General features: G+C 39.8%; 1 protein-coding gene across 4 annotated transcripts in view; it reads left to right on the top strand.

Annotated features, from left to right (window-relative positions):
- Positions 1 to 23,494, top strand: part of LOC149310493 (anaphase-promoting complex subunit 1-like) — a 72,114-nt gene that overhangs the window by 32,586 nt on the left and 16,034 nt on the right. For all 4 annotated transcript variants that reach the window (XM_089529064.1, XM_089529066.1, XM_089529065.1 and 1 more), the window contains 17 exons: positions 753 to 823; positions 1,621 to 1,799; positions 3,763 to 3,989; positions 7,200 to 7,318; positions 7,506 to 7,777; positions 8,860 to 9,094; positions 10,307 to 10,398; positions 10,599 to 10,733; positions 11,675 to 11,757; positions 12,425 to 12,503; positions 13,827 to 13,901; positions 15,074 to 15,150; positions 18,603 to 18,693; positions 20,316 to 20,369; positions 20,961 to 21,154; positions 22,056 to 22,142; positions 22,994 to 23,111. In XM_089529064.1, coding sequence (XP_089385190.1) covers positions 753 to 823; positions 1,621 to 1,799; positions 3,763 to 3,989; positions 7,200 to 7,318; positions 7,506 to 7,777; positions 8,860 to 9,094; positions 10,307 to 10,398; positions 10,599 to 10,733; positions 11,675 to 11,757; positions 12,425 to 12,503; positions 13,827 to 13,901; positions 15,074 to 15,150; positions 18,603 to 18,693; positions 20,316 to 20,369; positions 20,961 to 21,154; positions 22,056 to 22,142; positions 22,994 to 23,111 — 2,188 coding nt within the window. The remainder of the gene's footprint in view (positions 1 to 752; positions 824 to 1,620; positions 1,800 to 3,762; positions 3,990 to 7,199; positions 7,319 to 7,505; positions 7,778 to 8,859; positions 9,095 to 10,306; positions 10,399 to 10,598; positions 10,734 to 11,674; positions 11,758 to 12,424; positions 12,504 to 13,826; positions 13,902 to 15,073; positions 15,151 to 18,602; positions 18,694 to 20,315; positions 20,370 to 20,960; positions 21,155 to 22,055; positions 22,143 to 22,993; positions 23,112 to 23,494) is intronic.

Here is a 23,494-nt window from a genome sequence, read left to right as displayed (position 1 = left end):
ATTACAGCCTCAGTCTTGGGGACCCTTACTCCCAATCCTTATATCCAACTGTTGCTTGAGGGGAAGGCCTTTTGCATATGTTTTTTACTACAGCTATTTATTTATTTATTTATTTATTTATTTATTTATTTATTTATTTATTGTTCCATCTTTCTCCCAGTGTGGGACCCAGGGTGGGTTGTTGCAGTTGTTGTCATGTGCCTTCGAGTCATTTCTGACTTATGGTGACCCTTAGCTGAACCCATCATGGGGTTTTATTGGCAGAGTTGGTTCACAGGGGATTTACCTTTGCCTTCCTCTGAGGCTGAGAGAGTGTGATTTGCCCAAGATCATCCAATAGGTTTCCATGGTTGAGCGGGGATTTGACCCCTGGTCTCCAGAGTCACAGTCCAACACTCAAACCACTACACCACAAATTAAAATATGGATTTTAGTAAGTAGAATAAGTAGAGTTGTAACTGTCTCTTGCACAATAGTTGGGCAAATGGAAGGTAGACATTTTTGATACTTTCCCTTTTTAGCGGCCTGGCTTCCACCTTCCACGACCAGTGGCAGCAAGGCACACCTACCCAAGCACATTACACCTTCTGACTAACTATTGTTTTGATTTTTTTTACCTTATCCTCATCTCTTGTTTGTAAATGTTTGGCCAGTTCCTCCACTGCTACCTTGTTTATCTATTGTGCACATTGCTTTTGGTGCTAAATAAATCCATATATTCTGTTTAAATTGGTTTCCCTTTTGTTGTGCAGGTGCAGTTTTAGGCACAGCACATCAGCTTCCAGTCTTGCTGAGAAACTTGTTCTCTGGATGACAAATGTAGGTAAGGAGATTTGTAACTTTTTTTTTTTCAGGGATGTAGTGTAAACCAAAACAAATTGGTCTGGATGGATTTTCATACATTTTTAGAATTTCTCTTTTACTGCTATGAGGCTAGAAACTTTCTTTTTAAATGGGTGAAAGCTGAAGTTAGTTTTTTGATTTAGTTTGAAAATAAGCATGCTATTGTTGTTTCTGGCTAAATAGCTTTAACAGGTTTGTAATATTTCAGAATTCTGCCACCTCTAAATGACCCAGAGCAATAGTGGAATAAAAGAAGAACTATGTGTATCTATAAAGAATAGTGGAATAAAAGAAGAACTATGTGTATCTATAAACTGTTGTTATTATTAGACCAGACTCAACTCTTTTAAGGTGTTATCTGAGAGTTCTGCCAGAGGTTTTGAATTTTGTACCCACATGTTCACACTTTTGCTCTTGTGTTTGCAGGGAATAGGAGCCCTGGTGGCGCAGTGGTTAAATGCCTGTACTGCAGCCACTCGCTCAAAACCACAAGGTTGTGAGTTTAAGACCAGCAAAAGGGCTCAAGCTTGACTCAAGCTTGCATCCTTCTGAGGTCTCTAAAATGAGTACCCAGACTGTTGGGGGCAAATTAGCTTACAGTTGTAAACCGCTTAGACACTGTTTAGGCGGTATGAAGCGGTATATAAATGAAGCTTGTTTGTTTTTTATTTGAATAATGGCAGTACGTAAAAGGTTCTCAGTTGTTGTTGTTGTTGTTTTTAATTGCCTACAAGTCAACCCCAAAGTTATCATACTTATTTTCTATGTAAATACCAGGATTTACTTTAAGAGATCTGGAATCCTTGCCTTTTGGAGTTGCTCTTCCTATCAGAGATGCAATATACCACTGCCGGCAGCAACCTGCCTCTGACTGGCCAGAAGCTGTCTGTCTTTTGATAGGCCGTCAGGATCTTTCCAAACAAGCTTGTGAGGGAAACTTGCCAAAGAGTAAAGTTGTAAGTATCAAGGCTGAAGATTAATTCAGATAGTTTTAGATTTTCTACATGTGGGTGTATTAACAGTGGCGTTTATCAGACGAGGTTTCTGCAGCTCAGATCTCGGGCTTCTGCAGATTGGGCCATTTGCATTGACATGATAAGGAGAATGTATTTTCATACCTGGTTGCTCTTCAGTTGCCCATATGAACTGAGGAGGAATCGAATCGAAGGAAGTCACGTGATGCGGATTCAGGGAAAGCGGAGTGAGTGCAAATTGTAGTTCCACACCGGTGCATACCATGGGGGATTCAATGATTCGAATTGGGATGCTTGCACATGCTCAGTGGGGCCCTAAACGCATCCTGAACCTTTGCACTTCCTGGGCTAAGAAGGGAGCCAGGCTCCACTTTCATGCAAATGCTAGCCTCACCTGAATGACAGCTGCCCCTTTTTTCTTCTTCCCTTCTAGTTTCCCTTCCCTGGCAGCCAAATTCTAAGGGTCTTCCGTGTCAGAGCCCCATCCAATTCATCCACATCTATATCTATCTGTATCTATCCCAGTGGTTCCCAAACTGTGCCCTTTAAAGGATCCTGGACTTCAGCTCCCAGAAGCCTCAGCCATGTTGGCCAATAGCCTGGGATTCTGGGAGCTGAAGTCCAAAAGCCCTTAACTAGCTATATCTATATCTATATATTATCTACAACCATTCTCCTGTCATTCAGTTGCCTTCTCTTAGGTTGCATCCACACTGGGGAGATAATCCAGTTTAACTCCAGTTTAACTGTCCTGGCTCAGTGCTATGGAATTCTGGGAACTGTAGTGTCCAGAGACATTGAGCCTTCTCTGCCAGAGAGCTCTGGTGTATATGTGTGTGTGTGTATATATATATGTGTGTATACATATATATGTGTGTGTGTGTGTGTGTGTGTGTGTGAGAGAGTGTGAGATAGATGTTGAGATTGACAGGAGGATGGATGTAGATGTGCGTGAAATTGACATTGAGTCTTCTCTGCCAGAGAGCTCTGGTGCCTTGGCCAACTAGTAACCTAAATTATTATTATTATTATTATTATTATTATTATTATTATTATTATTTTAAAATAATAAATTATTATTATTATTATTATTATTTTAAAAATAAAGTATTACTATTATGGGAGTTGGAGTTTGTTGTGGGGTCCTTGACTCGAGGCTATGGAATTCTGGGAGTTCCATCTCTCCCTCCATCCTCAAGTTTCATTTCCTTCACATCTATTTTGCAAACATTAGTATACATCCTTTGGATAGATGTACATGAGGATGAAATGGATGGGGCTCTGACACAGGATCCCTTTGAATTTGGCTGCCAGGAATATGTGTGTGAGAGAGAGAAAACGCTGCTAGCCTGGCTGCTCTGCCGAAGTTGCATGGGGAAGAGGGGGGAAGCAGAGAGAGAGCTCCAATGGAGTCCTGGTTGCCCTGAAAGCAAAAAGAGCCACCAGAAGTAAATGGGGCACATTTCAGCAGGGCATCATGGGAAATTTGCAACCTGGGGGTCTTGCGATCGTGTTCAGGATTGGGATTCCACACCAGACCAATTCTCAATGAGTTGGAACTGAGCCCCAATGTGAATTGTGTCAATCCACTTATTTAGCGAACTCGCCAAATCGCCACAAAATGAGGAGTCAGTAAGGATTCAGTTCGCAAGTCCCATGGAAGGGGCTCACATTTAAAGCTACCAGGTATGAAAATACATTCTCCTTGTCATGTCAATGCGAATGGCCCAATCCGCAGAAGCCCCAGATCTGAGCTGCAGAAACCTCGTCTGATAAACGCCAGTATTTAAATTAAAATTAAATAATAGTCCCAGTTTAACAAATTATGCAATTTTACAGAAAGCAGGGCAGATGGACTGTATATGTACTTCTGTATTTTGCAGTTCATTGAAGAGCCAGTTTCTCATGCTCTGTCTTTGTCTTTCCCCCCTCCCACCTCCAAAAGTCTGACACACAAATGCTCTCATCCGATATGCCCTCAACTACAGAGTCCGAAGAGGATGATGATGGAATGAATGATATGAACCAGGAAGTGATGTCACTGATATGGAGTGAAGACTTGAGGGTGCAAGAGGTGCGCAGGCTTCTGCAGAGTGCCCACCCTGTCCGTGTCAATGTAATTCAGATGCCAGAAGTCAGTGACCATGAATATATTGAAGAAAAAGAAAACCGGTAAATTGTTGGCATTCCCACTAGCTTGTTAATCAGAGGATCATGCTACCTCAGCATACTGGTCTTCAAATTTTTGCCCTGTGTGACTCTCCCTAGCTGTGCTTTCCAGGTAGTGGAATATCTTAAGGATGTGGCTTTTTGTAATGGTGTGGGCAGATGGGAAACAAGACCAAAAAAAAGTACCTTACTGAAAAGATAATTTTTCTTCTAGGGGTTAAGATTTAACATCATTGTTTGGTGCAGAGATAGCTCTAATGACTGGTATTCTGACTCTTCTGTCAATCTGTTTACCCCAAAGAGCTTTTAGCACAGTCGATAGCTGTATAACCTTCCCTGTGCATAAGAAATAAAGACTGTTTAGTTGGGTGGGTTTGCTTTGCCTTCTGCCTTTATTTAAACATCTTTTTAAAATGTGGACAGGGTGATGGAAGAGAAGTAGGGTTCTACTTTAGCACCTTTTGATTTAAATAAACTCCACAAACAGAATCTCATCCTGGAAAACAGTGGAGAGATGTTATGTTGATCTGTAATGCTGACAATACATCTGAGTAGCAGAAGGCCAAAAGTAGGTCCTTAAGGAGGGAAGGAAAAAAAGAAAGTGTGCTCCTCTGCTGCTAGTAGAGCAAAGGCGAACCCAATTCTAAAGGAGGGAGCAACTAATTTTTTTGAATAAGTGTGTGTAACATTTTAGCACTAAGCTGGTGTTTCGAGAGTGTGGGGTCCTCCAGATGTTTCTTGGACCACAGAAGCTATCACCACTCACCACTGACTATGGCTTCAGCTCATGTGAGTTGCAGCTCAGTAGTGTCTGGATTGCCACATATTTTCCCAGCTTTCCTTAGAGCAAACTTTTTATTTTTAACAGCATGGGATGTGCTGGGAGCATGCAGTCTCTTTCTTTTCCCAGGTTATGCTACAGTAAGCCTGAGGGCAGGGAACTGTCTAATTAAAAATAATAATTGTAAGCCACTCTGATAGCCTTTAGGGCTGAAGGGCGGGGTATAAATACAGTACCATAATTAACAGCAGAAAAGAGAAAGGCAGAAGTCTGCTGTTCTTTCCTTTAACTTGGTTAAAACACAGTAAGCCCTCTGGATGCATAGGCTTCGGATCCACTTGTGGATCATCATGGCCCATATTATTCATTGGTGATGATGTGAACATGGACATGTTGAAGTGTGTGTGTTCATGTCATCCACATTTTTCGCATTTGCATGGGGGTCTTGAAATAAACCCCATTGATCCAAAGGGATTTGGTTTCTAGATCCCTCATGGATACCAAAATCTGTGGATGCTCAAGTCCCATTATATACAATAGTGTCACTTCTATAAAATAACAAAATCAAGGTTTGCTTTTTGGATTTTTAAAAAGCTTTTTCAAGCCGTGGATGGTTCAATCCATGGATGCAGAATCTATGGAGGGCCAACTATTATGGAGAGAGGAGAAAAGAAAACTTGGGAAAAAAGCTTTACATCCATTGGGCTAGTATTGATAACATCCTAGAATTCTGAAGGCCCTTTCTTACATAAAATTTACAATGTGGATTTAATATGCCACTTGGATGCCATGAGAATCTACAGAGCATGTGGCAAGAACTGATGCTATGACATTCTCACCTGTGCCAGTATCTACCTACTTGAAAGCAGAGGAAGTGCTCATGCAGGCATCTTCTCCCATCAGATGCTATCCTATGTGTTCTTGATCTACATACAGGAAATGTTTTGTTCATATGTAGAAGAACACAATCAAAAAGATCATGACCATCAATTTGCATACCAAGTTTAAAATATTTTATGTAAAAATGTATTTTAATGTGTATAGTGTATGTGAATGTGTACATAAATTGTATGTCTGTGTGTTTAGAAATGTATTTTGGTTTGAAATGGAAGGTTCAGTCACACATGCAGATAGGGTTGCCATAATTTGCCATCACCAAACCGGGACAAAACGTAGCAAAATGTAGGACAAAATGTAGGGTGAAATGTAGGACAAAATTTGCCTGAAAATATAGGACATGCAAGAAAAATGAAGGACACAACCAACTACAAGCCAAAAACATTAATTATTTTTTTAAAAAGGCACACAACAGTAGAATTCAAAGATATTGAGATCGTACCTATGAGACTGATGCATCTGAGAAATGGACTTTATTAGGAAAGCTCATGCTGCCAACTAGTTGCTGCAGCCTGAGGCGGCCCTGCTACCGCTGGAGGAGGCCTTGCCATGGCGGCCTCCTTTTCTAGGGCCTAGCCAACTGGCCAGGCCTGCACAGCTCTCCCACCGCTGGAGAAGGCTTTTGCCGTGGCAGCAGCCTTCTATGGGGCCTAGCTGGCCGGCCAGGCCTCTCGGCTCCATCCCGGGCGGTGGAGCCGAAGAAGGAAGCCTCATCGTGGCTAGGCTTCTCCCTCGGCTCCGTCCTGGAGCTGAAGAAGAAAGCCTCACCGTAGCAAGGCTTCCTTCTCCCTCAGTTCCATCCCAGGCAGCGCAGAGCTGAGGGAGAAGGAAGCCTTGCCCTGGCAAGGCTTCCTTCTTTGGGCGCTCCGTAGCAACTTGAGGTTGACGCAGTGGCAAAAGGGGGCCTTGGGTTTTCACTGCTGCCGCTGTCGCCGCAGTGGCATCGGCCAAAACCCAGGAAACCTGGAAAGCTGAGCCGGGACCTTCCCAAGGGCCTAAAATCTGGGAAAGTCCTGCCCAAAAGCGGGAAATGGCAACCCTAAATGCAGATAAGAATGTCCTCACATATAAACTATAAATTAAGTACAGTTATAAACTAAGGGAAAGATGGCAATTAACAATCACTGCCTATACCCAATGACCAATAAAACTTAGAAATTACAAATTTTAAAAAGAAGGGCATTGAGTATAACAACATTATCAGTATACTATATTTAATTAATCAAATACTTCAAAGACATAGCTGTAATAGTCTGGAAAATCAGTACACAAAGAGATTTTGTAGCATCTTTGAGACTAACTGAAGTAAAGACGTTGGTAGCATGAGCTTTTGTAGACTTGGGCATGCATCTGAGGAAGCAGACTGAAGTAGCTCATGCTACCAACTTCCTTCTTTCAGTTAGTCTCAAATGTGCTACAAGATCCATTTGCATACTAACCAAATACTTGTTAGTAATATATTTTCTGGTCTGTGTGTGTATCTGTTTTTAAAAGAATGCTGCCTATATTTTTTACGATTTTCATTTCCACAACAGGCTGCTGCAGCTTTGTCAGCGGACTATGGCACTACCCTTAGGAAGAGGAATGTTCACTTTGTTCTCTTACCATCCAGTGCCAACAGAGCCGTTACCTATTCCCAAGTTGAACCTAACAGGTGTGTTTGGTGCGGTTTAAGATAACCTCAAAACAAAAACATACATGCAGTGTGGTCATGGCCTTTTTTTAAAAGTAGAGCTTTCTTTGTATATTCTCAAATCTCTGACAAAGAAATGAGAACGTTACTGATTTCTCATTTTTCAGCTTTAACTACATTTATTTGATTATTTTATTTTTCTATGCAGGGCGAGCTCCTCCAAGAAATACCACAGTAGACCTCAACAGTGGCAACATAGATGTGCCTCCTAACATGGCTTGTTGGGCAAACTTTCACAATGGCGTGGCTGCTGGACTGAAAATAGCACCAGCTTCTCAAATAGATTCAGCATGGATTGTCTACAACAAACCCAAAAATGCAGAACTAGCCAATGAATATGCAGGCTTTCTCATGGCCCTGGGTTTAAATGGTCACCTCACAAAGCTTGCAACACTTAATATCCATGACTACTTGACAAAGGTGAGGCATTTATTCAAAAGTAAAAGATAGAGTATGTTATCCTATTGAGCAGTCTGTATATCTTTTCCATATTGAGGTAGCTAGGTAGAGGTTCCTGTTATGGTGCAACAACTCTCTGAAATAAACAGTGGCATTGAAGTCCAGTCATGAAGATCAAACATGAGGAACATTTAGCTTGCAAACCTTTCTAAGACCAGTGGTTATTAGAATTTTGGGCCTTGAAGTCCTACGATCCCATACCAGTGGCTGAATTGGATAGTGAACCAATGAAGGGATTGGTGCACTACACAAACATGTGAATGAAGTGGGCAAATTACGAGTCACATTGAGTATACGTGTGATGTCAATTGGAAGGGTGAAATGGCGACATTGAGAAGCATTAAAAATGCTTAATTGTGAAATTATGGCAAGAAAAGAAAAAATAGCATGCATGTGCTACATAGGGAGGAAGGCTGGGTCAGTGAAGTCATACAGAAGACTGATTGCGGGACCATGCATCACCAAAGCAGCACCATAGCACTACTGCAGAGAAGGTGTGATAGTGATTGCTTCCATGCTAGTATCTTTCCATTTGCTTAAACAACATGATGGCTGGAAGACAATAGGCTGGTGTGATAAAGCACTTAGATACACATTTCCTTCTATTGGCATTTGACAAATAATGTGGCCAGCATTTTTCTAGTGACAATGTACTGTCAAAGAGTTTGAAAGATTTTGTTTTGGTTTTGTATAAAAGTATACTTATTAAAATGAAGTTCAGCTTCTGATTGGAAAAAAAACTTGAACAGTATAATCAATATTATATCCCAGTCTTGTTTGCAGTGTATGCTTGCAGCTAGTCATCTGTTGGTTTTAATCTGTCCATTCAGCTTGCTACAGTAGACTAACTGAATCAATACTTCAGTAAATCCCATTGTTGAATCTGTGCTAGTTCAGGCTAGCAATTGGCCTTAGGGCTATTTTAAAAATTACATATTAAAACATGATCCAACCACACTTTTAATTTCTGGTGTATGTCAAGAATAGTGTTTTGAATGTTGGTTTCAGCTATAGTACTTCAAGGCTTTTTGTTTCTATATCAGGGCCACGAGATGACCAGTATTGGGCTGCTGCTTGGGGTTTCTGCTGCCAAACTGGGCACAATGGATATGTCTATCACTCGGCTGCTCAGCATCCACATACCTGCTTTGTTGCCTCCGACTTCCACTGAGCTGGATGTTCCTCATAATGTGCAGGTGGCTGCTGTGATAGGGATAGGCTTGGTGTACCAAGGGACGGCTCACAGGCACACTGCTGAGGTTCTGCTGTCAGAAATAGGTAAATTGCTAAGAGAAGAAATAAGTTGTCTGTAAAGAAATAGATAAATTGCTAAGAGAAGAAAGTTGTCTGTATTCTGCATAATGTATGTATGGTGTGCCTGATTTCATGGGTATCTCCATGAATATGCAGATGACCAAGTTTTCTGAGCCAAAGGGCCCATTCTTGTGACTGAGGGCAAGAGTTTGCTCCAGTTCCTTCATTACTGGTTTTTCTATCATCATCATAATCATCCCCCCCCCCATGGATCCAGGTGGGGAACAAGAGCAGATAAATATACAACATACAACATCAGTTAAAGTTGATCTGTTCCTTTGACAATCCATGCAGCTTCTTTTATCTCAACAGCTTTCGTTGTTCTGGCTTAATGTCTCCCCTGTTTCCATCCCTTCTTCTTGCCCTAAGAAACAGTCTCTCTCTCTCTCTTGCTTTGTTTCATAGCCTCTCTTTCTCTCTCTCTTCCTCTCTGCCCTCTTCTTGCATTATGCCCTATTTCTCTTACCTTCATCTCATGATTTGCTATCTGCAGAGGAGAATCCATTCATGGATATCTTAGCTCCTCCTGATGCCCAGGCAAAAAAGGAAATCACATGATCAAAATCTTTCCCCTGTGTATGCTTTCAAGTTGCCTGACTTTTGTAGGATTTTCTTAGGCAAGAAACACTCAAGAGGTGGTCTTGCCAGTTCTTTCCCCTCAGAATATAGCCTACAGCACCTGGTATGTTCATTGGTGGTCTTCTCTCCAAATACTAACCAAGGCTGACCTTGCTTAGCTTCCAAGATCAGACAGGATCTTAAGAGTATTTAAACTTTAATACAGTTTATTTTCTTTGCTTTATTTCTAACTGGTCTTTTACCTTGTTTGTGGCCTTTTACTTACCCATGAAAAAAAGATTTTAAAAAGAAAAGAGCAAGCCAGATTACACACATTGAACCCATTCACTGGACACCTGTCCACTTGGCTCTCAAGAAGTGGTAGCTGTAAACATTTGAGGTGATAAAGCAGTTGTGTGAAAAGATAGTTTGATTTTTATTATCATAGGCATTCAGGATGTTTTGCAAACTCTCTAAGCATTTCAGTCCTGAATTTATAATTCAAATTTAGCTGTGTAAAAAAATAAATGTTTGCTTGCTTTTTTTTTTTCTTCAAAAGTTGATTTACAGTAGGATTTATTTATTTATTTATTTATGGGATGATTTGTTGGGATTCAGGTCGTCCCCCAGGTCCTGAGATGGAGTATTGCACTGACAGAGAATCCTATTCATTAGCTGCTGGCTTAGCTTTGGGCATGGTCTGTCTTGGGGTAAGTACAGCTCATTTTCACTAATATTTATGCAATGCTTGTTTTTTGGATTTTAATTCAAAAGTGACATCAGTCTGTTTGCTGAACAAGTTGTGTTTTTCACCCTTCCTAACCAGAAATGTAGAGGGTTGGCTTTAACCATGTCTGGTTGTACTACATGAATGAATTATTTCATCCTTTCATGTTGATTCCTCCCTTAGCATGGCAGCAACTTGATAGGCATGTCAGACCTCAATGTACCTGAGCAGCTTTACCAGTATATGGTTGGTGGCCATCGGCGTTTTCAGGCTGGAATGCACCGTGAAAAGCACAAGTCTCCAAGTTACCAAATTAAGGTAATCATTTTAGGGTTGGCTGTTGTTGTTTTTTTAACTTTTTCCATTTACTGTGACAGGTCTTTTGTCATTTTGTTCACTGTTCTCTGTACCAGGATTAGGTGACCTGAGATACTCCACATTTTTTGGCCTGTAATTCCCATGATCCCTTACCATCTCCCACAATCCCTTACCGTCTGCCATGTCAGGTGGAGCTGATGAGAATTGTAGAGTGAAAACATGGTGGAGTGTTAAGGGTTCCTTACATCTGGTTTGTTATCACTGGTAGAAGTTCCATGGTTTCAGATGGGTCTTTGCTGGCAGTTGAGGCAGAGGCCTCCTCTACCACTGAGCTACAGCCCTAACCACTGAGTTAGGGCAAGGAGAATTCCTTATTCACTGCTGTTTTTCTCTTTCATCTTTTCATAAGGGATATATTCAATTAATTAGCTTTCACTGGAACTCTCATGGATTGTCTCTAGCCTGTGTTACTAACCAGGCTAAGCCAAATTTTATTTTAGAGTTGAACTGTTTTAAACATCTTCAGAACATTCCCTCAGCTTGTCTATATGTAAAATTGTGGATGACTTTCTACAACATTCAGGTTTTTTTCAAGCACAAGTTCATTCCCTCCACTTCTGTAGCCAAGTCACATTTTTTTAAGTCTGCACCAAAATTGTACACATTTTCATATGTAATTCATGCCCTTTTGCTTGTATTTTTTCTGATGTACTTTTTTTGTATTAATTTTTGATAGGAAAACTACATTGCAAAATTCAGACAAGTCAAAATGTGAGGCATAATTACATTCCAGTTCCCATATCAATTTGGGAAGTGTGAATTGATTCCTACTAACAAACTGAATGAATTTCTCCATCATTTCTAGCTGTATTTGGCACCCATCATTATTGAAACAGGACTATATGGTAAATTAACCTGAATGTTTACTCTTATTTTGACAGGAAGGAGATACTATAAATGTGGATGTGACTTGTCCAGGTGCAACTCTGGCACTAGCAATGATATATCTAAAGACTAACAACAGGTATGGGGTTTAAAACTGTGAATATGTGTAAGACACCTTGCATTTAGAATCAAGGACTGGAAACATTCTCCAACCCACCTATTTGCCCCAAAGTGTGTGGTAACAGCAGTAGGACCTGCTGCATACTAGGACTACTACACAGAGAACAACAACAACAACAACCCATCTAACAGACCAAAAAGTTCCAAATTTCTCTAGAAATCTCATGGGGATGGGTCCAGTCAAGTAAACTCTGAGGATAAAACAGAACACACACATGAGAAATGCCTAGAAAGAAATATCCTGAACTTTCAAAACTACTCCATGTCTAAAACTGTTGCAGAGGAATGTTTTGAGCTTCTACTGCATTTTTGTTAAAAAGTTACCATAACTTATGAACATCAAATGCTTGAGATACTTCTACCCTTTAAAGAACCTGTGTGCTCTCTGGAATATGCCATGTGCTGTTGTCATTCGATAAATACAAAGACACTTGTCAAGTTTGAGTAGTAGGTACTGGCTTTGACAGTAGAGCAACGGAGTTTGAAGATTGGAAAGGAAATCAGTAAAACAGCAAGCAGCTGGTGAAAATGTGCTCTGATGAAGCATGTTTGCATGCTTCATTTGCCAAGCCATTTCAACCTTATAACATTTTTTTTCTTTTTTCTTTCTTGGTTTTGGTTGCTAGGTCAATAGCTGACTGGCTTCGTGCTCCAGATACTATGTATTTGTTGGACTTTGTGAAACCAGAATTTCTTTTACTAAGGGTAGGTTTACATTTGTTTAAGGGTAGGTTTATGTTTTTGTTTTGCTCTTCTGTTGCAATGCAGACTTCTCAAACTTGTGTGTTTTTATGCAGGGTTGTACCATATCTATTAAGATAATTTTGATAAATTACCTTTCTGTGTCTGAGACTGAAGGCTAATGCTGCATCTGACCTGCAGAAATAATGCAGTTTCACACTGTTTTAACTGCTGTGATGCAGTGCTGTGGAATTCTAGGATTTATAGTTTGGTGAGATATTTCCCCTTCTCTGTCAGAGAGCCCTGGTGTCACAACAAACTACAAATTCCAGAATTCCATAGGATAGAGCCATGGCAGTTAAAGCAGTGTCAAACTGCACTGTTTTAAGCCATTAATTTTGTAAAATTGTTTAGAGAGCTAGCTTTTCACCACATAGACTTTCATCCTATCTAAGCTTGGGGTCACTTTGAATACTGCAAGGCCAGTTGTGTCCATCAGATGCAAAATATGCAACAAAATCTCGTGTGTGTAGTCATACTCTAACATTTTGAAAACCACCCTCGCTTTGAGATATATGGATAATTTTCTGGCAGCTCTGTACTTCCAAAATATTTCTCCTTAGCCCAAGGCAGATAATGACACTTAAATAAATTTTGAAAAGCAGCTCTATGATAAGCCCATGCTAGTATATCCCTTTAAGAAAGATAAGTGTAATTTTGCTTTATGTCATTATATAAGCCAGTGCTGATTCCATTGCACAGGAGTAGGCTACCACAGTGAATTCAGAGACCCATTTGCACCTCTACAGTGGGTTGCACCAAAACTGGCCAACATTCACAGCTGGAAATCACTTTTGGTTCAGAACTCCAGGTCTGGTGACAGATTTAAAGGGTTTTTGTGAGGTTGTGGGTTTAAAGCAAATCTGCCACTGCTGACGGTCTCCAGGAGTGGCACATGGCTATAGGAGGCAAAAGATACCCCATATTCATTTAAATAGTGGGTTTGAGAGACTTTTGGAGGGCTTTGGGAAAATTGGGAGCTCTCACTAATGTAGGATTCCCACTGCTGTCATAGTACAGCATGATTAGTTCAAGTAAATTTACAGTGAAAGTTGTGCAAACTGAAACATGGATGTAGCATGTTGTATTTATGCAGCAAAAGAAGGTTTTGAATTCTCCTTTGAATAGGATAGTTTTAAGATTTTGAGGGTACTTTTCTGTTTTAAATTTAAAGTGGCCTTCAAGCATTTATAACTCTCCAGAGTAACTTATCTTGATTTCATCATAATTCTTACACTGTTGCTGTTATTGTTCTTTATCCTATTCTGATTGTCTCTTTCTTTGAAGACACTTGCTCGCTGTTTGATTTTGTGGAATGACATATTGCCCAGTTCTAAGTGGATTGACAGCAATGTTCCTCAAGTAAGTAGCCTGCATCAAACACGGTCCTAGTAAGCCAGAGGATTTTTTTTTTAATTCTGTAATTTTGGAAAACCTTTTCCCACCAGTTTATCAACTGATGCTCCCTTGCACATCTGCCAGAGAACTTCACATGTTTAGAAGAGTCAGATCAGAGGAATCTTTGAGTGCACACACTTGGTTCCCTTGGAATAACAACTCTTTCCCAGGAGAGGTTTTGTTTGTCCTCGCTTGGCTCTCTTTTTTCTGGCAGGCAAAAACCTTCCTGTTTAAAGAGGCCTTCACCCTTAACTGATCAAGGTAGAAGGACATGCAATTGGTGTGCAGTTTTTAATATGTAATATTAATTTAATGAGTTTTTGTTAAAAAATGTTAAATCTATGTTTTTAAAGTAGTGTTTTAATTTGATTAATCATTTCATGTTTTAAAAACTTTTGAGCTACTATTGTTTTAGCAGGTGATAAATCATATAAATAAAGATAGGTTATAAATCAAATGAATGAGTACCCAGTAAGTACAGGTAGGTTCAAGTCACTACAGCCAGTGAGAAATAAGGTGAGGCCATTTCCTCTGGAACCACATTTTGTTAATTGTTCCAGAGTTTGCTCCTGGAGCAGATTTGTTTGCGGGAGAAAGACATAAGAGGCTACAGGGAGAGGGACGATTTTTTGAAAATCATCTCTTTTCCTTTTCCATCACTGTAAATACTCCACTGGATCAAAAGCCTTCCTACAGAAGGAGCCCTTCTGTTTAAAGAAGGCAAGGTGTGGCTCCAACACAGTAATCCACAGAAACACATTGCAATTCAGTTGATTATTACACGGCAATAAATTCCATTTGTGGGAGTTATTTCCATATATGTATTCATAGATTGGAGCTTTAATTTTCATTTCTTCTCTCTTCCTTGACATGTGAAAAAGCATTCAACATGAAAGGCTCAGAGAATATATCAGTAATAGAATAATATGCTACCCCAATCCTCTTATTCTTAGCTATTTAAACATCCAAGATAAAAGCATTTTATGCTTGATCCTGATTTTAAAGGGGTATGTTAACCTGATAGTGCTAAAATAATTTATTACATAATTTTAATAAAAGAATAATCACTTCCATAAAACTATGGAAAACTTTTCAGGATTGGACATTACCATTTGCTTCTGCTGTGTTTCTTACAGATTGTCAGGGAGAATAGTGTATCCCTTCATGCAACTGAAATGCCTTCATCAGAAGATTTGAATTTGGAGACACTGGCGTAAGTCATCAGATGTGATTCCGACTTGCCTTTCCTTAGGCATGTGTAGTCAAAGCAGAGCTCAGAAAATTAATTTTAAAAATTAATCAGTTAACATTTAAGATGCAAGCTCTCCTTCCTTGCTATGAATTAGTTACCATTATAATTTCTTAAAAGTTAAAAATCAAGTTACAATTACAGCAAATGGACTAGAGTTATCCCTTGTTGTATTACAATCATATTGTAATGTAAGGTGCATCTACATTGTAGAAATAATGTAGTTTGACACCACTTTAACTCTCATGGCATCATCCTACAGATTCTTAGGATTTGTAGTTTTGTGAGGCACCAGCATTCTTGGGCAGAAAAGACTAAAGACCTTATAAAACTACAAACCCCAGGATTCCATAGAATGGAGCTACAGCACTTAAAGTGGTATCACTCTGCAATTATTATTATTATTATTATTATTATTATTATTATGCTTTATTTATATAGTGCTGTAGATTCTACAGCGTCAATTCACCCTTATTCACTATTATTGCCACAAATGACGAAGAGATAATTGTTTATATGTAAATCATTCATTTTAATGAGTTACTTTCAACCTGTGAGTTAAAGATTGTTTTAGAGTCCCTACTCACATTACATTTGCAGTGAGGGAGGTCCTGCAGTGTGTTCTTTCCTGTATTGTAGAGGTAATCCCAGAAGACCTTAAACATGGGGGAGCAAATCCTAATTTGTGGTCTCTGGGATTCATATATATGGCATGCTTACATAGTACATCTTCTCATTGCCCATGAGCTGAAAAATCTTTTGGACAGTAGCCCTATCTTATGTCTACAGGGACATATCTAGTGCTTTTCCCACTCAGTGCACCACCACCCCCCAGTTCATTTTCAAGCACTGCAATAGTATCAGCCTCAGGGAATTGTTTCTCTCAAAGGTGCTTCAGTTCATCTTCCAAGATGCGAATCCCACTTCTTGGAAGATGAACTGAAGAACCTGGCTGGGTTCTACAGGCTAATGGTTATTCCAACTCAGACATCAGAAAGGCTGTCAGGCCCAGAAAAACCCAGAGGAGTGAAGACAAGCAGCCACTCAAAGGGAAGGTATTTTTACCATACATCAAAGGAGTCACAGACAGAATAGGCAAAGTGGTGAGGAAGCACAACCTTCAAATGGTAATGGTTTACAAACCAACGAAGAAAATCCAGCAAATGCTTCGCTCAGCCAAGGACCAGAGAGACCCTCTCACAGCTGCAGGAGTTTACCGCATACCATGCAGCGGCGGACAAGTCTACATAGGGACCACCAAACGCAGTGTGCAAACAAGAATCAAGGAACACGAGAGACATTGCAGACTGGGCCATCCAGAAAAATCAACAGTAGCAGAACATGCCACAAACCATCCTGGGCATAAAATACTGTTTGAAAACACTGAAATTCTAGACCATGCCAACCACTACCATGTCAGGATGCACAGGGAAGCCATTGAAATCTACAAACACCTGGACAATTTCAACAGGAAGGAGGAAATCCTTAAAGTAAACAAGGTTTGGCTACCAGTCTTGAGAAATAGCAAGATAATGACTCAACAAATGCAAATGAGAAATCTCCCAGCAGACAATGAGCACTATCAAGAAGACACTAATCCTCTTTTGCAGACCCTCCCACCCTGAGGCCTGCCATTAGCAACAAAACAATACACATGCAAATCACTCCTGCCTTTCCAGGTCACACAATATATATACCCAAGTCCTTTCCAGGCAAGCATTCTCTGAAGATGCCAGCCACAGATGCTGGCCAAACCTCAGGAAGAAACTCTTCCAGAACATGGCCATGTAGCCCAAAAAAACCACAAAAAAACTATTCTCTACCTACAGGGTTGAAGAGGACAACTGAATAATATTTTTTCAGCATCTTAAACTGCATATTACTGCCACTTTGGGTCTCATATTGGGAGAAAAGTGGAGTATTAATGGATTGATTGATTGATTGATTGATTGATTGATTGAATAAATATATTGTAGGCAACTCCAGGGAAGTCTTTGCAGAAGCAACATTCTGCTCTTGCTGACAATGTGGGAAATTGGGCAGTGTGACATGGAAATCACAACTACTTGTTTCTTGCGGATGAATATTGTGAGACATGCACAGGCACATACCTGCAGTTTTTAAGGAAGAAATTTGTTTCATTCCTGGATCACCTTCCAGAAGGTGAGAAAAGGGAATATGCAGCAGACTTCAATTCTAAGGCAACTGGTAGAGTCATAGCTCTCTATTTTTGTGCCTCATTAATGTCTGTGGCCTTACACAAGATATTCAAGCTACTATAGAAAACCTTTCCTTTGATCAGCAGCAGGGAAATGGAAAAACGAATACTTTATCACATCTAAAATTTTAGGACTAAACCCAGGAAATATGGTATCCAGCCACAACCATTATCCTCATGGTATATGCCAGTGCTATTGAAAATAGTAGTCCCTGGACAGGTGTTGGTTCCTGAGCCATTGGTTGCTAAACCTTGGCAACACAGGCTGAATGGCCATCTGTCAGGGAGTTGCACTGGATGGCCCTTGTGGTCTCTTCCAACTCCAGGATTCTAAGAAAGAAATAAAGGGTACAAGATTCCAGCAAGTATCTACTTTGATTTTTATCACCATGCACCCTGTCCTTTTAGCCAACAAGCTCCCTCAGTTCTTCCTGCCATGACAGTCCAGACATCAACATTATGGACTCTGGAGACCAGGGTTCAAAACCCATTCAACCATGGAAACCCACTGAATGATCATGGGCAAGTCACATTCTCTCATTCTCAGAGGAAGACAAGGGGTAAGCCTCCTCAGAAGAAATGTTTCTGAGAAAACTCTGTGATAGGTTCGCTTTAGGGTCACCATAACTTCCACATGACTTGAAGGCACACCAAAACAACAATGTAATATGAGACTTTTCTAGCACTTGGGATTTTTTTTATAAGTCTTACGAAGTCGTCTCAAAAAATGATGTGCCACATCATTTGATTGTCCTGGTACATAACCTATATGAAGGATCAATTCAGTCTTCCATTGTGTTCTCTCTCTCTCTCTCTCTCTTTTTTTTAAGGAAAGTATTATTATTTTTATTATTATTATTATTATTATTATTATTATTATTATTATTATCCTTTATTTATAAAGTGCTGTAAATTTACACAGCGCTGTACATACCAACTTTTAGTTAGATGATTCCCTGCCCTCAGGCTTACAATCTAAAAAGACACGATACAAAAGGAGAAGGAATGGTTGTGGGGAAGGGGATCAGGTCCAGCAGTTTTTCTCCATATAGAAATAGAGCAAGTCTGTATTTTTAGGGAATTATAGTGAGAAGCCCAAGCCATTGTATCACACCTTTTAACTGGAGATGAAGTGAAAGCCTTTGTGATGATTTGACAATGTTGATTGGAAAACCTTTCATGTCAAATTTCTTTTTAGGCAGGCTCATGTCTACATCATTGCTGGAGCCTGTTTGTCTTTGGGTTTTCGATTTGCTGGTTCAGAAAATCTAGCTGCTTTTAATTGCTTGGTAAGTGAATTGCCAGTTAGAAAATATTTATTATTACTTCTCTTTCACTTCTTATTAGATTAGTGTAGCAGTTCTTATTCACTTGAAGCCAGTATTTTTCTCATCTGACGGGAATTGCTTAATCCAGGGAGGATGAATTAAAAAGTGATGGGGACCAGATAGACACACCTTGCTTCCTTCGTGAGACCAGGTTGTGTTCTTCCTGGGAGAAAGGCAGCATAGAAATGAAATAAAATAAATTAAAAAATATGTGAAGGGATGTGGTTACTAGCTCCTAATATAATTAACCAAAAAGTCAAAGGGCTGGGTGGAGCTTTTCTCTTTAGCCTTTCCCTTCAAACAAGCTCTCCTCAGTTTCCCCTTTCTGAATAAGGGACTAGGTTCCAGGAAGGGAATCCCCACTGTCTCCAATCATTGATTGGATTTGGAGAATCCCAGGGACAGTGCTTAGGATAGGGCTTTCCCAATGGGGAACATTCAGCAGTCAGAGATTCCTCTCCACAGGCTTAGTCCATTGCCTGTCTACAGAATACTTGCTTCCATCCTCACAGGATTGTATGTCTTTAATTATCCAAGGGCAGGGAAGGACAAGCCAGGTAAAGTAGTAATACTGTACATATTTCTTTATTTTATTATCCATGTGTATTAGGCACCCATCCCCGCAAATTCCTAGGCATCATACCATCATTTTGAAACAGAGCAATAATTAAGTATATATTCAATAATATATTCAACAGCCAACACAAAAAACACATATACGATAAATTATGAATCTAGCCAATAAATGCAGGAGCTAAAACAGTCAGCATGTTACAGTCAAATAAAACAACCAGCTGTCTCATTGGAACAATTATACAAAGTTCAGAATTCCTTGCACAATAATGACCATTTGAAAAGGGATACAGTATTTTAAACTGCTTTTCTGAATACTTGCAGTATGAGGCCCTACTAGGCCTTCTCTGTGTGTGTGCAAGTGTGGATGCAGGACATCACCCATAAAACTACAGCCATAACTAATGAAGCCTTGCTTCTTTTTTTGTGGGTTCCAGAGAGAGAGGAGGTTGAACATGTTCAGCTGCATGTGTAGCTCACCAGTGTCTCACAGATCCTCTTAATTGCTCCCCTAAATTGAGTCCCCAAAATATCTGGGTGTATTTTGCTTTTGCAATTCACCCTATTAGTTTTTTGGACACCAAAATGTATTTTTACACATTAGAAGTGATTTGCTAGTCACTTCCTTTTTTTTTAAACGACCTTTTAAAAGCAAATAAAATAAAATCAAAATTATGACAATAAAAGTGCATTCAAAGGGCAAATTGCATGTCCCAAATGCATTGCAGATTTTGATTTGGGGCACTCAAAAATAGGGAGTGGATAGACAGGGAAGTCATCCATAAAGATCACAGGCAGGTTTAAAAAAAGACTCCTTGACTTTCACAAGTTGCCTACCCCTAGTATGGAAAGTCTAGTCTCAAGTCCTCAGGTATCATCTGACTTAGTCTATATAAGACTGGAATGGTATCACAGTGGGGGTTTGCAGGTTTTCAGACCTATATTCAGTCCCTGCACTACAGTTGACTTTTGTGTTCTAAGATGTGTTCATTTTGAATTTCTCTTTCTAGTTCGCTTTTGCAAAAGATTTCATGAAGTGTTTATCTTCAGTGACAGCTTCCATTGTAAGTTTTTTCCAGATTCACCATTAGTAAAAGTGAAACTCCAGAGTTTATCATACAGCTCCAGTTGAATGAATAGTTTATAAGATTTGTTTTCTGTACCAGAATTGTGCTCTAGTTCTTTGATATTAAAACTGACTCCTGGTTTTTCCACAAGCTTTTTTTATTTCCACCAGCCTAGTTTACAACTAATAATAATGATGCTAGTGTAAACCCTGATTGAGCTATTGCATATCAATGTGAGTCAGTCAGTCAACCTTTATTATGCATACAACAACATATATTTACAACTGCATATCATTCACAAATCAGCCAGTAGCTTCTAATATAATCTTTCTTTTATTCCCGATTTAGAATATCAAGACAAATATACATGTGAAGCTGGTGGGTCTTGCTAAAATGGAAGGGTTGCTGAAATTGGATTCTAGAATGGCTGTAACATGCATAGATTGTAAACCCTGTCCGCCCACCAAAAAAGCTTTCTTAACAAGGGTTTTTTAGGCCTTGGGATTGTTTCATTTGACTGCTCAGAAGATAATTTAAAATATTTACGTAAAGTGGAAGTGACATCTTTTCTCCTACATCTTTATTAAGGCTGGACACTATAACTTGGAGACTTGTTTGAGTGTGGTGTTGCTCTCACTTGCAATGGTGATGGCTGGATCTGGAAACTTGAAAGTCCTCCAACTCTGCCGTTTTATGCATAAGAAGACTGGTGGGGAGATGAACTATGGATTCCATATGGCACATCATATGGCTCTAGGACTCCTCTTTTTGGGAGGGGGAAGGTAATCCATTTTTTCAAAGCTAACTGTTTTATGTATACAAGCATATAAACTGACAGGCAATAAAACCTTACCACCTGTCATAATGATCAAGGAATCATTGCATATGTGTTCAGTAAGACTCCAGACAGGGAGATGTATATGTTTCTAGTCCACTGTAATTGATATTTGGGACAACCTTCACTTTGGTAAGGACTTCAGACTCTGCCTTTTTTACAAAAGAATACAAGTTTCCAATCATTATGTCTCAGAAGGAAAAAAGAAAAGAAAACACAAATGAATGTCTGAGAAAATCTTGAGTTAGAAGACCAAGGCTGGGCAGAAGTTTGTGGTCAACAGACAGGACTTTTTTTACTCTGGGAAGTATTGTGTTTAGCTGCTGTTGGAATTCTTTTTTTTTAAACTAGCTCTTGGAAGAAAACTAGATTATGGAAGATAAATTTGTGTAAATATGCTAGTGAGGCAGGGCCGTTCCTCAAGGGCTGGGATGCACATGTTTAGTGTGCAGAAGTCCCAGGCATTCTCAGTCAAAAGAACGTCACCTAACAGGGTTAGGAGAGATCTCTCTCTAGGAACAGCAGAACTAGTATTAATTTGATTCAATACTGGGTTAGGTGGGCCAATAGACTGATTCTGTATAAAGCAGCCTCCTAGAACTTAACTGGCACAGAGTTGATGTATGGATTTCAGAAGGGCACATTGCATGGGCTTTTTGACTGTGTGGGAGAGATAATAAGACTAGGAAAATTGATGCCCTCCAGATGTTTGTATTATAAATTCCATCATCCTTGTTACCTGACTGGGGTCAGTGGGATATGTAGTCACCAATATTTTGAGGTTACCAAGCCACATGTGGCAACTCCTTGTTTTTAATTGCATCAAGATATATTGCTGTTTTTTGTAGGTATTCACTCAGCACTTCAAATTCTTCAATTGCTGCTCTTCTTTGTGCACTGTACCCTCATTTTCCCGTCCACAGTACAGACAACAGGTAAGGTTTAACGAGATTATGCAATTAGAACAAAATCTTGAAAAATCAGTTTGATCCAACACATAGCTTGTCTTCTAGGCATTGTTTCAATTCACAAGCACAAGATGAACACAAATTAAGGATGGAGTCTTTTTCACACATAAATTTCTATGATTTAATGACAACTTGGCCATTTGACTTAGCAGAGATGGAGACAAACTGAATGTCCTTCCCCTTATCAACATTTGCTATTATGGAAAAGAAAAGTACTGCCATCTTGGAAAATGTTAAATTATACATGCACAGACATTCCTGAACATTTATTTATTTGGAGTATTTATACCCCACTCTTTAGCCACACAGGCTCTCAGAGCAGCTTATAAATTGTTAATTAGACATGATTAACAATTAGTTCCCTGACTTCAGTTTTACAGTCTAAAAAGACATGACACAACAGGAGAAGGGAATGGCAGTGGGAAGGGGATCAAGTCCAGTGGTTTTTCTCTCTAAGGCCAGGGCCATGACAGATGGACTGGAGGGAGGGTCCTTCTTCTTGTCTTCATCTGGTAGCTTTAAAAAAAACTTCAGAAAAAAATTTGGAGAAAATATTTAAACCTTGTTCAAAAACTTTCCTGAGCAAGAATGTATTCATATTCCTCTTCTCAACACTACTAAGCTGAATTTGATATGAGTCACTTTAGAAAAAAGAGTACCATAGAACCAGGGCTATCACCAAAAAGGCCTTGCCTCACATCTCCACATTTTTCTTTTGATGGGTAGGTTATGTAAACAGGACTTGATCAGTTGATTTCAGAAGGCAAATAGGACCATGTGGAAAGAGGCATTCTCTAATCTATTGTCTTTATGTGCAGGTATCACCTTCAGGCTTTGCGACATCTGTATGTCCTGGCAGCAGAACCTAGGCTCCTTGTCCCTGTGGATGTAGATACAGATACTCCTTGCTACGCGCTGCTAGAGGTCACTTACAAGGTAGATATTGTGGGGCAGAGGAAATCTGTTGAAACATTTGGGGAGGCTCTTCCTAAATTGTCCACTGCTACTCGGTCAGATAACTTTACTGTATAGCAGTGGTTCCCAACCTTTCTTATGCCGCGACCCTTTAATACAGTTCCTCATGTTGTGGCGACCCCCAACCATACAATTATTTTCATTGCTACATGCAAATATGTGTTTTCCGATGGTCTTAGGCGACTCCTGTGAAAGGGTTGTTCGACCCCCAAAGAGGTCCCGACCCACAGGTTGGGAACCACTGCTGTATAGTGTTGCTGGACCTGGATAACTCTAGTTCTTAGCTATTTGTCAAAGTAATAGAAGTGGTGGTAGAGACACTGCCTCAGATTTTTAAGTATACA

Source organism: Sceloporus occidentalis, unplaced genomic scaffold (genome assembly GCF_023333645.1).
Source record: "Sceloporus occidentalis isolate IW3139 unplaced genomic scaffold, rSceOcc1.0.p SCAF_6, whole genome shotgun sequence".
NCBI classification, from domain to species: Eukaryota; Metazoa; Chordata; class Lepidosauria; order Squamata; family Phrynosomatidae; genus Sceloporus; species Sceloporus occidentalis.
Note: the sequence above shows the minus strand (reverse complement) of the source record. Positions and strands in the feature narration are given on the sequence as shown.